The sequence below is a fragment of the Panthera uncia genome, chromosome X (genome assembly GCF_023721935.1).
Source record: "Panthera uncia isolate 11264 chromosome X, Puncia_PCG_1.0, whole genome shotgun sequence".
Taxonomy (NCBI): domain Eukaryota; kingdom Metazoa; phylum Chordata; class Mammalia; order Carnivora; family Felidae; genus Panthera; species Panthera uncia.
In genome coordinates this window covers 14,244,410-14,256,786 of record NC_064817.1, presented here as the reverse complement: position 1 = coordinate 14,256,786, position 12,377 = coordinate 14,244,410, and the positions used below count along the sequence as shown (strand labels likewise).

General features: G+C 43.3%; 1 protein-coding gene across 1 annotated transcript in view; it reads left to right on the top strand.

The window, feature by feature from the left end:
• Nucleotides 1–12,377, top strand: part of ADGRG2 (adhesion G protein-coupled receptor G2) — a 122,057-nt gene that overhangs the window by 94,969 nt on the left and 14,711 nt on the right. Inside the window, exons 14-22 of the mRNA XM_049643551.1 lie at nucleotides 421–515; nucleotides 1,048–1,114; nucleotides 5,694–6,085; nucleotides 8,367–8,541; nucleotides 8,735–8,891; nucleotides 9,773–9,916; nucleotides 10,686–10,808; nucleotides 11,462–11,507; nucleotides 11,642–11,745. Of these exons, the coding sequence (XP_049499508.1) occupies nucleotides 421–515; nucleotides 1,048–1,114; nucleotides 5,694–6,085; nucleotides 8,367–8,541; nucleotides 8,735–8,891; nucleotides 9,773–9,916; nucleotides 10,686–10,808; nucleotides 11,462–11,507; nucleotides 11,642–11,745 (1,303 nt within the window). The remainder of the gene's footprint in view (nucleotides 1–420; nucleotides 516–1,047; nucleotides 1,115–5,693; nucleotides 6,086–8,366; nucleotides 8,542–8,734; nucleotides 8,892–9,772; nucleotides 9,917–10,685; nucleotides 10,809–11,461; nucleotides 11,508–11,641; nucleotides 11,746–12,377) is intronic.

The following is a 12,377-nucleotide window of genomic DNA, read 5'->3' as shown; positions in this document are numbered from 1 at the left end:
AGATTGAATTGCCAGAGAGATTTTTGGATTTAAGAGACCTTGATGTTCGTCTGGGCTGGTATGTGAAAGGGCTCCCATGATAGAAATTCAAATGTCTACAGATACTAGACAAGTAGCCAGCTGGGGTTAAGGCTAGATGTTAAGATGCTTGTCTTTGCCAGTTCATGGTTACGACGGGCAGAATGAATCAGCAGCTGTGTGCGGTCAGAGGGTCTCTGGTTTGCAGCCTCTGTGAATGGAAACCTGTATAAATGGCTCATGGTAGAAGGCCATGGGTCAGCTTATTGGGCTGACGTTGCAAGTTAGCAGCATCAGTGCCTCCTTTTCTCACTCCCAAGTTTGAAAAAAACATTTACAAATACGTAGGTCGGTTTCCAGTTTAGTAACATTCTGGTTATATAAATATATTTCTCTTTACAGCACATTAAATTGTACATTCACAATAAAAATGAATAAAACAATGAACATATGTGCTGTAATGGTTGCTTTGAAAAGAGTAAAGATTCGGCCGATGGGTAAGTTCTCTCTCTCTGTCTTTATTGCCGTGTTTGTTTTCATATGACTCTGATGTGTTCTGTGTAAAACTGAAAATGTAATTGATAAATTTAAACATGAGTCTTGGGCAGTATTTAGAGAGCTCTAAAAGGTGGTTTTTCTTGCTTTCTCAATAGAGTTTCAGTATACCTTATTTGAAAACATGGTAGAACAAACCCTACTGAGAGAAGGGGACTGACTTCTCTTTGGAGTGTTTGGTCGATTGCTGCCGGGATGGATTTACTTCTGAATTCTTAGAAGTTGCTGAAGAGCAACTGATAATTGCAGATGTATAACCACCCCCGAATTATTCACTCAATAAATATTTCGAGCACCGAGTATGAATGTATAATTGTCGATATAATGGTATCTCGTTTATTTTATCATGTTTTAGACAAATGCTCTTTAAAATGTAGTCGGTGTAGGAATCCTAATCCTTGATGGATCTGAGCTTCTGTCTTGTCTTATCCTTGACCGTGTATTTTCTTCTTTCTTTTCTGTTGCCTCCTCCAGAACAGTGCTGCTGTTCTGTCAGGATACCCTGCCCTTCCTCCCCGGAAGAGTTAGAAAAGCTGCAATGGTATGTAGCAAATATGCTGACCCTTTTCCTAAAAGTGATAATAATCATAATAATAATAACAACAACAACAATATTTAATCACCATGCTGGCCAAGGAATTTTGGAATATCGATAGTGAAGAAGGGCTTTCAGTTTTAGGCAAAATGCATTATTCTCTTGTATCAAGTCTCCGTTTGGATCATTACCTTGAAACAATGGTTTGCAATCTTGGTTGCAAGTTAAAATCACCTAGGGAGTATTACAAATATTCTGACATACCCCCCCCCCCCCACGCAAATCTCACCAACTGAATGTCCTCATATTTTTAAATTTCTCTGGTGTGGTAGTTGAGAAAGGGTATCTCATTGTTATTTTTAATTGGCGCTTCTCTTATGAGGACCGTTTGAACGTTTTTCATGTATTTGGGGGTCGTTTTTGTATCTTTCTTGTTAATTGTTCTTGTGTTAATTGTTGTGTTTATGTCTTTTCCCACTTTTTCTAGTGGATATTTGATCACCTTTTAAGAGTCCTTTGTATACTAGGGACATTAATACCCTTTGTGGTACATGTTGCAAATATTTACTTCTAGTTTGTCAGTTATCTTTCGACTTTATGTTTTTGTCACGTCAGTTAAATTTTTTAAAAATGTAGCTAAATTTACTAGTCTTTTCTTTTATTGCCTGTGGATTTGGAGTCTTAGTTAGAAAGCCTTTCTCTATGCCCAGGTTATGGGCGAATTTGCCCTTGAAGTTTTCTACTATTTATATGGTTTCATTTTTTTTTTTTTTACATTAAATCCACTTGGAGTTTATTCTTGTGGGTGGTGTGAAGTATGGGTCTAATTTAATCTTTTCCAAACTGTGTAGCCAGTGATCCTGTGCCATTTATTAAAAAGTCTCTTTCTCAGTGACTTGAGATGCCATCTGTGTAACATGCTAAATGTTCATAGCTATTTGGTCCCAATTCCAGACATTAGATGTTAACATTGGGGGAAGCCGGGTTAGGGGGATACACAACTGTGTTATTTTTGCAATTTTTCCGTACGCCTAAAATTAATTCCATTAAAATTTTTTTTGAAAATCTTTTATTTCCAGTCTCCTACCCTCAGCGATTCGGATTTAATTGGTCTGGGACACAGCCTAGGCATTAAGGTTTTGAAAAGCCCTCTTGGTGATTCTAATGTGCAACCAATGTTGAGAACCACTGCCCTAAATTCACCACATCAGTGGAGGGAAACTGAGAGTCAGACGCTCCAAAGTAGCAGATGACCCCAAAGTTATGGACGACGTGATCACAGGTGTATAAAAATATACGTAGGAAAAGCTAGGGAGTGAATGAATGAATGAAAATACTCACAGGGGTTCCCAGTGATTGGCCTGCCTACTGTCAGTACAGGCAGTATTTTGTTTACTTTTCCTTTTTTTCTTTGCAGCATTTTCCATACTTTATTACAATCAGGTAAAATTTGTATTTGAACAAAAGGACATACGTTTTTCAACGTAAAACTTCTTAAATGGGGACAGAAGGCTAACTGTAGCTTTCTGCCCTGTGTGAGCCATATTCCTGGGATATATTAAACATTGGACCTCAAGGAATAGCTGAAGGACTTCAGAATTCATAGCATTTTCTGTAGTAAAAAGTAAACAGTATTTAAGTTTTAGGCTTAACATGCCCCATTAAGCTGGAGGGTTGAGGCCCATTTGGGAGATGGAATTTCTAGAAGTATTAGATCAGATGAAGATACCATAGCTCTTTTGAGGCAGCCCCACAGACCCCTGATGGCTGCCTATTCAAAGAGCTGTTAGGAAAAAGAAGCAGGACACAGAAAAGCGGGCAGAGGATGAACTCAGTGTCTGGCTAGGGCTCTGTCATCAACTAGCTGTGTGTCCAGCTGTTGCTTCTTTATAAACAGAAATAAGTCTCGGGTTCCTCCTTTGTAAAATGAGGAAGTCAGTCCTATCAGCCCTTCCCAAAAGTTACTGTGCATATGGTCCCAGAGGGCCTTGTTAAGATTTCGATCCACCAGGTCTGGGAAAGGCCTGAGATTCTGTATTTCTGGTGCTGTTCCCAGGTGAAGCCAGTGCTGCCGGTTCATGATGTCATTGGTCTGGGGTGTAGCCCAGGCTTCTGTATTTCTCAGAATTTCTGCGTGGGGTGACTCTAACGTGTAGCCAAACATGAGAACCACTAGGCTAGAATTAGGTGATGGCTCAGGGTCTTTCCGATACATTGGTTCTTAAGGTTGGCTGCGTATTGCAAACACCTTGGGCCCTTAAATCCTACTGATGTGTCAAAGTGGTCTTCTTGGGTGCCGGAAGTACTCTGTTTTGATCTGGGCGGTGATGATACAGGTGTATACGTATATCAAAATTCTTCAAGTTCTAAATGTAAGATTAGTACACTCTACTGTACGTAGGCTACACCTCAGTGAAGAAGCATATTAAAACAAATATGGATACCAGTACCCACCCCAGAGATTCCAGTTCAGTTGGTCTGGGGCAGGAGCCCCAGCACTGGTGCTGAAGTGCTCTGACATTTCTAATATATAGTTGGCTTTGCCCACCACCGTCCTGCCACTCCCCGTGTGCCTCTCCCAACGGACGGAGGGCTCCGAATAGCAGGAGTGCGGGCAGAATTAGATAGAGGGTAGCCTCTTCGTGGTGGAGCCCCGTGAATGGGAACCCTCGCGCTTGGGGGTTTGGCTGCCGCAGACCCCCAGATGTAAGAAGGAAATTTAATTTATACTTCGTAAAGCACCTTTGCCATGACTTGGCCCCGTGAGTTGCTGGAGTATACAATTCAGAGAACAGAGTCTCAGAGAAGTCGGGTGGATTGCCTACAAGAGTAATGAGAGCTGGAGCCTCAGCCAGGGCTTCTCGACGCGTCACCTTTCTGACTGTCTGGCACCCCTTTTGTTCACACTGCCATCCTGAACTTCAGGCTGTGTAGAGAGGCCTCCGCCGGGTGTCTGGCCAGACTGGACCGAGCCGACATTTCTCTTTATGGGTGTCACTTGCCTCGGGTTCCTCAACCTAATATTCCTTCTTCCTCTCGCCCAAGAGAGGCTCTAAGAACATCTTCTAGTTGGTGCTCTTAAGTCAGCAGCTAAAACTGGATCCATCAGAGGCTTCCCTAGGTAATAGTTTGTTGCCCCCTCTGGTTGTTCTTCCTCCCGCCCCAAGACTGGTGGATGTTGATAGCAGACGAGTTCTTCTCAAGCTTCCATGCCATGAAAATATATGGGCCTGGGATCCTCACCCCTGCGCCAAGACCAACTAGAACACACACTGAGGAATAGGCCACAGAAATCTCTCTGTTTTTAAAAAGTCTTCAGGGTTATTCTCACGCACAGCCTAGGTTGAAAACCGCTGGGCTAAAGCAACATTGAGGGCGTAGCTGATTTACAGGCTGGGGACCCCTGTGGCCTCAGCTTCATTCATTTTCTTCCTTCAGCAAACGTTTCCTGCTCACTACCTGTGTGCCACTTAGCATCATGCCAGGCTATAGCAGTAGAAAATCGATTCAGACAGATTCCTATGTTCATCGGTTTCACAGAAGTTTATGTGTCATTAACCTCACTTCAAGATTTTCTTGAAACAAAATTTAGTAAATCGAAGAAAAAAAATGGCAGTGTGGTTTACCTATCCCAGCCAATACCATGCTGCGTATGAGTGAGGTAAATTTGAGGTTTCCGGGAAAGGAAAGGCTCACTTGTGACTCACTAAGACTCGTATGAGAATTTGCTGAAATAAGTTCCATGATCCAAATCAATAATAATGATTTCCACATTTTTCTAATAATGGATCAACACCCAGAAGATTGTAATTGTAATTGACCGAATTATGTACTTCACAAAAACTACAGGGAAAACTTGAAGAACATTTTCTTGCTTTGATAAATTTAGAGCTGCTTTTCAATTTATGCCATGCCCTTTTGTACCGCATGTTAATACTGAGTTGACACAAGAGTGTGAATTTGTTATGGACGTAGTTTTGAAATGGATGTGCTTTAGCTTCAAAGTCAAATCAATTGTTCTACAAATGATGAGCCAGTTTTGTCAATGTGGATTTGAATACTAAAGGAAAATGATATTTTGGCATTTAAGTTTTTAGAAAACCTTTCAGTACGTTAGGAACAGTTTGGGCATGTGATTCTACTTTTTTGAGAACACGTTTTTGTAAAATCTAAAAAAACCGTAAGAGACAGATTCCTAATATATGAAAACCACAGTTGGGTAAAGGCATTTAACCGCTCCCCTCCCCCAGGAGCACAGAGAAGTGTTACAAGATCCCCTCAACTGAATGACAGGGGATAAGGCACAAGAGCCCGAGAGGAGGGGTGATTGAGTGAACCAGAACTGGGAATTCATAAAAGAGCATCCCTCCTGGCTCACTCCTCTCCCAGGGAGGAAGTGGTAGAAGGGGGCAGGGGCAGGGGGCCAGTGGCAAGGGCACAGAAGGTGTGCAGGGGCGGAGGCTGGGAGTGGCAGGTCCCCGATGGAGCCAGGTCGCCTTGGTGGTGTCGGATGATTGCCAGAGGAGATGAGCCTCCCTCTAACTCATTCGGGTCTCACGTGCATGTCTCTGATTCTTTCCTTTAGTGACCCGCAGGATCCTGTTGTATGTCTTGCTGGTCATCCAGATGGCCCACCGATTTCTTCTTCTAGCGGTTCCACCCCAGCTGCTCCTCAGGCCACCATTCCGGCCCAGGTCTCCGGTGCCTTCTCTTCTGCTGAACCTCTCAGCCATCCACCTGTAACCCAGAACCCTGCCTCTCCAACACGAGCGATTCACCTTCCTTCTCCCCAGCCGACAGCTCTCGTTGCTTCCAGCCCTACCACTGATACGCCCCCCAAGTCTGGAACTGTCTCTTCCCCTCTGCCCCAGACTGATCTTTCCCACACCCTGCCATCCGTGAAATCCTCACTTTCCTCCCCCACCACGTCTGTCCCTGTGAATGTCATCACGACCAACACACCTCCTGACGAGACAGGTAAATGTGAGGATCCAAGCTGCTGCTACGTGTGTTACAATCTGGCAGATGCCAGCCTGCCAAATCAAGGTATCTGTAATAAGACCACGTTGGACCTTTCTTTTTACGATATCTGCTTGATATCGAGAGCTTTCCTGCAGGCTTTCATAGAACATAGAAATAGCCCTGAGGCGAATAGATCTTAGCATATTCTACCGAGATGACTTATTTTACAGGTTTCTTTCTCCTACAAAAGGTTGGTAGCTCACTGTTTTCAACATTGCAAAGAGAAAACTTTTGAACTATTAAATTCAGTAATTCCACTTAGAAAGAAAAACTTTCAGAGCGACAGATGTGGGTCTGCAGGGGCCCTCACAGGCAGCGCGATCTGGGATAGGCCACTTAGCTCCTCCTGACCCAGCCTGGGGGACTTAAAGACGGAAATAACCACACTAGCTGCACTAGGTTTAGAATGGTGGTTCACATGAGGATGCCATGGAAACTGCAGAGGGCTCCCCGTACACAAAGTAGGCTCACGGGTAAAGAGATAAAGGCAAGAGCGAAAGACGCCAGAGAGAATTCTGGATGCTCTGAAGGTTCAATTCAGTGAGTCAGAATCAGACTGTCCTCGGATTTTCGGCGAGTAGGAGGCAAAACCAAGTTCTCGGTGACGAGATTGGAGCAGAGGTTGTGGTCTCCGCCTCCTCCCCCACAGTGCGAGCGTCCCCTGGAGACTGGAAGCTTCTGCCAGTTCTGCCAAGGGACTTGCTGTTTCTTTGAATTTGCACTGCTCTCTCAATTTGTTTTTATAAATATGGGCATCTTAGGCCAAATTATAAAATCATTGGGGCTTCAGTAAACTAGTTAGCCTGGGCCTAAAAATGCCCACCTTTGCAAAGCTATCCCCGGTGACCATCAGAATCCCACCTGACCATTTCCCCGGGAAGGCCAGCAACGTGGCCTGCTGTGCCTGTGCTTCTGTGGGCGGGGCTGGGGTTTCAGCCAGTGACGCAACAGAAGCCAAGTGACATACATATGAAAGATGTGTCGGGGAATTACTCGGTAGCTAAAAAGTAGACATAACTTGACAGTCCCACAAGAAAGGAGTAATGAAATACGCCAAGTCGATAAGTCACCTGAGCTCACCGACTGCAGCTGCGCATAAGAACAGCTCGATGGAAACCTGGGGGCATTTCCCAGGCCTGGAATGAAGTGAAAAGAACACAACAAGGAAGAGTTGGTACACTATGTTTATAAGAGTATGTTACGACACCTGGATGGAGATAAGAAGGGAATCTGCAAAATAAGAAATAGGATGTTAGGTGGTGGAATTAAGAGACTTTTTCGTTGCCAGACAGGTTTGTATCGTTTCCCAATTAAAAAGCACTATTAAAAACCAACTTACAGCTGGTCGTCCAGCTACTAATTTCGTAATAGTCTTTTTTTCATAAAAAGAGCTTCTAGTTATCCATGTAAAATCCGGTACGCATGATAGAAATTAAAAACAAGTATATTTATACTTTTACAAATATACACTAAATACACTGATGTGCTTTTACATTTTGTTCAGTTAGGTTTGTTTTTTTTTTTTTAAGACTTTATTTTTAAGTAGTCTCTACATCCAGTGTGGGGCTCGAACTCACAAACCTCCAAATCAAGAGTCCCATGCTCCACCGACTGAACCGGCCAGGCACCCCAGTTAGGTTTCTTGAAGTATAATTTACATACAGTAAAACTCATCCAGATCTATGGATAGATGAAATTTTTATAGTTCCATGAGGTTGGATTAAGCACCCAACAGCCACACGACCACCAAAGTTCCCTCGTGTTCCTTTATAGTCCACTCCTGTCCACTACCCCCAGCCCCTGGCCACCACCGATTGGTTTTGTTTTTTCTGTACTTTGGATTTTTCTAAAATGTCATATGAAGAGACTCATACAATATGTAGCCTTTTGAGTCCGGCTCCTTTCAGTTAACATAATACATTGGAGAACTGGAGATCCATCCATGTTGTTGCAAGTAGCTCCTACCTTTTAATTACTGAATAATTGTCCATTATATAGATGGATCACGGTTTGTTTATCCATTCTGCAGTTGATAGACATTTGAGTTTCCAGTTTGGGACTGTTATGAAAAAGGCCCCTATAAAAATTCACGGACAAGTCTTCTTAAGATACGTTTACATTTCCCTGGGGCAAATACCTAGGCGTACGTTTGCCAGGACATAGAGTCTATGTGCGTTTCTTTATTAGTGATTTTTTCCATTATGTGTTCATACAACGATTTGGCTCTCTGTTACAGAAATTGTTTACACCAGCAGCAGCAGCAGTGATTCTGATCTTGAGAACCAAGTGTCCCAGATGGAGAAGGCTCTGTCCTTGGGCAGCTTGGAGCCTAACCTCGCGGGAGAAATGATAAACCATGTCAGCAAACTCCTTCATTCCCCACCTGCCTTGCTGGCTCCTCTGGCCCAAAGGTATGACTTCGCAAACTGATGTGGTCATAGAGGAGACCCTCTAACTGTAAGAATACAGGATTAATTATAGCCAAGTATTTTTCTCCCACATAAGAGTTTCATAATGACTCGTTAAATTGTTACTGCATATTCTGCTTAGAATGGGGAAGACAAAGTGGGAGTGCTGAATTTGAACTACCACTTATCTTTGCAGATTGCTAAAAATAGTGGATGACATTGGCTTACAGCTGAATTTTTCAACCAAGACCATAACTCTAACCTCCCCTTCTTTGGCTCTGGCTGTGATCAGAGTGAATGCTAGTAATTTCGACACAACTACCTTTGCTGCCCAAGACCCTGCAAATCTTCAGGTACATCCTAATCAGTTGTGGAAAAAACCTTTTCTTGTATATAACTGTAGTCTCCATGACGGAGGCAATTACTGCTTACAGTCAGGGGCGATACTCAAAGTATTTAATATCTAGAACAATGAGGTACCACAGGATCAGAAAAAGGATGTTGGTCTTGGCTGGAGCAGGATCTCAGAGGTCTTTGTGCCCAGTGTCAACCCTTTAGCAGGTAGACTGTGGAAGTTTTGCAGGGGGGTAGTGTTGCTCAGGTGGGGAGAGGTGTCCAGTGGCGAGAGAGCAGGGACATCGACTACATATCAACCCATTTCAATATTTTAACAAGTGTTTCGATGGCACTGGTCTCAGTAGTGGTGCTGAGTATCATTCCTGCTCCTAGCGTTTTCCAGCCACCTATTATAGGGATTAGGGGCTGGAAACACCCAAGAAAAACCAAGTCTTGCCTTTTAACTTAATTTTTATAGTCTTCCCTTTGCAAGTTTAGTGCGTGTGGTTCTATGAAGACTTGACCCTAACAGATGGCCAAGTTGGTGTGTCTGCAGTTACCGTGCACTTTTCCCGCCCAGTTCTGTGGACATGTACATGTTATGTAATGTTGACATTATGTAATTGACATGTAATATCCTACACTTTCTGACCATTTCTGTGTATCCTTAAATTGTTTCCTTTCCTGCTCTGAGGCCTCATCGCCCAACTGCACATCCTCTCCAATTTCAGAGCAGTCAGAGACACAAGAACAACCGATTTTACAGAGGCACCACAAATAAATGCCTTTACGGGATCCTCCAGCTTAACTAGTTCTCGAGTCTTCCACCTCTTCGGGTTTTCCACCTCTTCGTTATACTAGCCCCAGGCATTTTTGGTATCCTTTACTTGATTTTCAGGTTTCTCTGGAACCTCAGGCTCCTGAGAACAGTATTGGCATTATTACTCTGCCTTCATCACTGATGAGTAATTTACCAGCTCATGATGTGGAGCTGGCTTCCAGGGTTCAGTTCAACTTCTTTGAAACGCCTGCCCTGTTTCAGGTAAAGTTCATGCTAACTGCTTTTGGTTTAGGTTTTATCTTGGAGCGCTGCAGTTTCGTTTCTTTTAATTCTCACATATTCTTAAATCTGCTATCAGTCAAACGAACTACTGAAAGCTGCAGTTTATTTTTAAACAGGACCTAGCGATATTGGTAATGACGAATAACAATAATTGGCACTTCTATTAAATTATTATCCCAATTTTACAGATGAGGACATGGAAACGCAGAGAGGTTTAACTTGCTCAAGAACACACAGTTTAAGTGGCTTAATGTTATATTCCCTATACAATTCACGAGGGCCCCTTTGTGTCAGTTTGTGAGACTTAACTCAGTATTTAGAGTACTGTAGAGTGGAACAAGCTGTTTCTTTTTCTTTTTTCTTTTTTGTTTTGTTAAGTTTATTTATTTTGAGAGGCATGCGCATGCACATACAAGCAGGGGAGGGGCAGAGAGCAAGGGAGAGAGAGGGAATCCCAAGCAGCCTCCGCACTGTCAGCACAGAGCCCGACGTAGGGCTCGATCCCACGAACCATGAGATCATGACCTGAGTTGAAACAAAGAGCCGGACGCTTAATCGACTGAGCCATCCAGGCGCCCCAGACAAGCTCTTTCTAAAGTCACATTACTTGGTGACCCTCAGTTTCTCACCTAGATTGTAAAATAAACCATGTGGATTAAGTGGGCTGTAGGGTCTCTTCCAGCTCTAAAATTCTCTGATGACATTTCATTTTTACCCTTGCCATCTTGTCGATTCTTTGGTGTGCTAGGACCCTGCCCTGGAGAACCTTTCTCTGATCAGCTACGTCATATCATCCAGTGTTGCAAACCTGACGGTCAACAACTTGACAAGAAATGTGACGGTCACATTAAAGCACATCAATCCAAGCCAGGTGGGAGAGGCCCGTCTGGTCTGTTCATTGACCAAATACACTTGTGCAAACCGTGTCCGTGAGTTGGCCAGAAAAAAGGAGATCCAGCAGAACCTCAAACTCGGTCAAGGCAGTGTGTAAGACTAGAATCACGTAGTCACTCTGTTGGGTCTTAGCATGCCTGATAACTGGCCACCTAATTTCCAAGAAGGAGCAGTGGCAATAGCCAGCTATTATCAATTACCTAATTTTAGTGCATTTAGATCTGTGGCTACAGGTCTGATTCTCACCTCCAAAGAGAAAACATCTCTCATTTCAGGTCAGATTGAGCATTATCTATAGTCTCACTATTCAAAGCGTGGTCTGCAGACCTGTACCATCGGCATCACCTGAGAGCTTGCTAGAAATGCCAACTCTTAGGCCCCACCCTGGCCCCCTGAATCAGAATGTGCATGTTAGCAAGGCCTCAAGGTGATTCCTATGTACAATTGCTGAGTTTAAGAAGCGCTGACCTATTTGAGACCCACTCTTTCTAGGGACTAGAATAAAATTGGAATTCTCTAAAAAATCAAGAATGAGATTCTGAAATTAAAAAATTCATAATTTTTTTCCAATTGTTTTCAGTTTTTTCAGTTCAGTGAATTAATTATTTGTAATTTATCTTTCCACTGCAGGATGACTTAACAGTGAGATGTGTATTTTGGGACTTGCACAGAAATGGTAGGTTCCAGTCATAACTTTTTCAGTCTTAAGGGGGCAGGGGCAGAGGGAGGAAGAAAGGGACAAGAGCGATGGGGCAATCATCGATGCCGTGGCCTTGCTGAAAGGACAGATACTCTTCCCAATGCCAACAGGTGGCAGAGGAGGCTGGTCGTCCGATGGCTGCTCTGTTAAAGACAGGAAACCGAATGAAACCGTCTGTACCTGCAGCCACCTTACAAGCTTTGGCGTCCTACTGGTAATAATCCCACATTATCTCGCTTTAGATTCTGGGCCTGAGGGGTAGCTGGGCATCATGCCGTGATGTCTAATGTGATGGATGACTTTGATCAGCAGATATGACATTGTGGCAAAGTCAGAGACTAATGAAATTACCCTTCCAGTAAGCAAATGCACTTGAAAGAAAATTCTTGAACGTGGAAGTATTTTCTCCAGCCTATTTTTACACACAAGTTTTCCTGTTTTGAACAGCAAGAACTAGGGGATTCAGGTTAAAATGGGTAAGAAAAATGGTGTGGTTTGCATTGCACTTTAACATTTTCACCAAACGCTTTGACATAAATTATCTTCTGTAGTCTCTCCAACAGGCCTGCAAGATAGGTGGAATGAAGTGTTGTTATTGTCATTGTAAGAAGTTAGAAATAAGACTCATTGGTTCAGCGACTGTCCACAGTCATAGAACTAAGAAATAGAAGAGCCTGAAGCCAAATTCAGGTCTTGAAGCTCCTAGCCCAGTGCTTTTCCAGCGCATCATAACACACTGATGAGCGTCTGGGCTTTGGAGTCAGCCAGACCAGAATTTGGATCCTGGTTCCTCCGTTTCATAGTTGTGTGACCTTGGGCACATTATTTAACCTCGCTGGGGCTCAG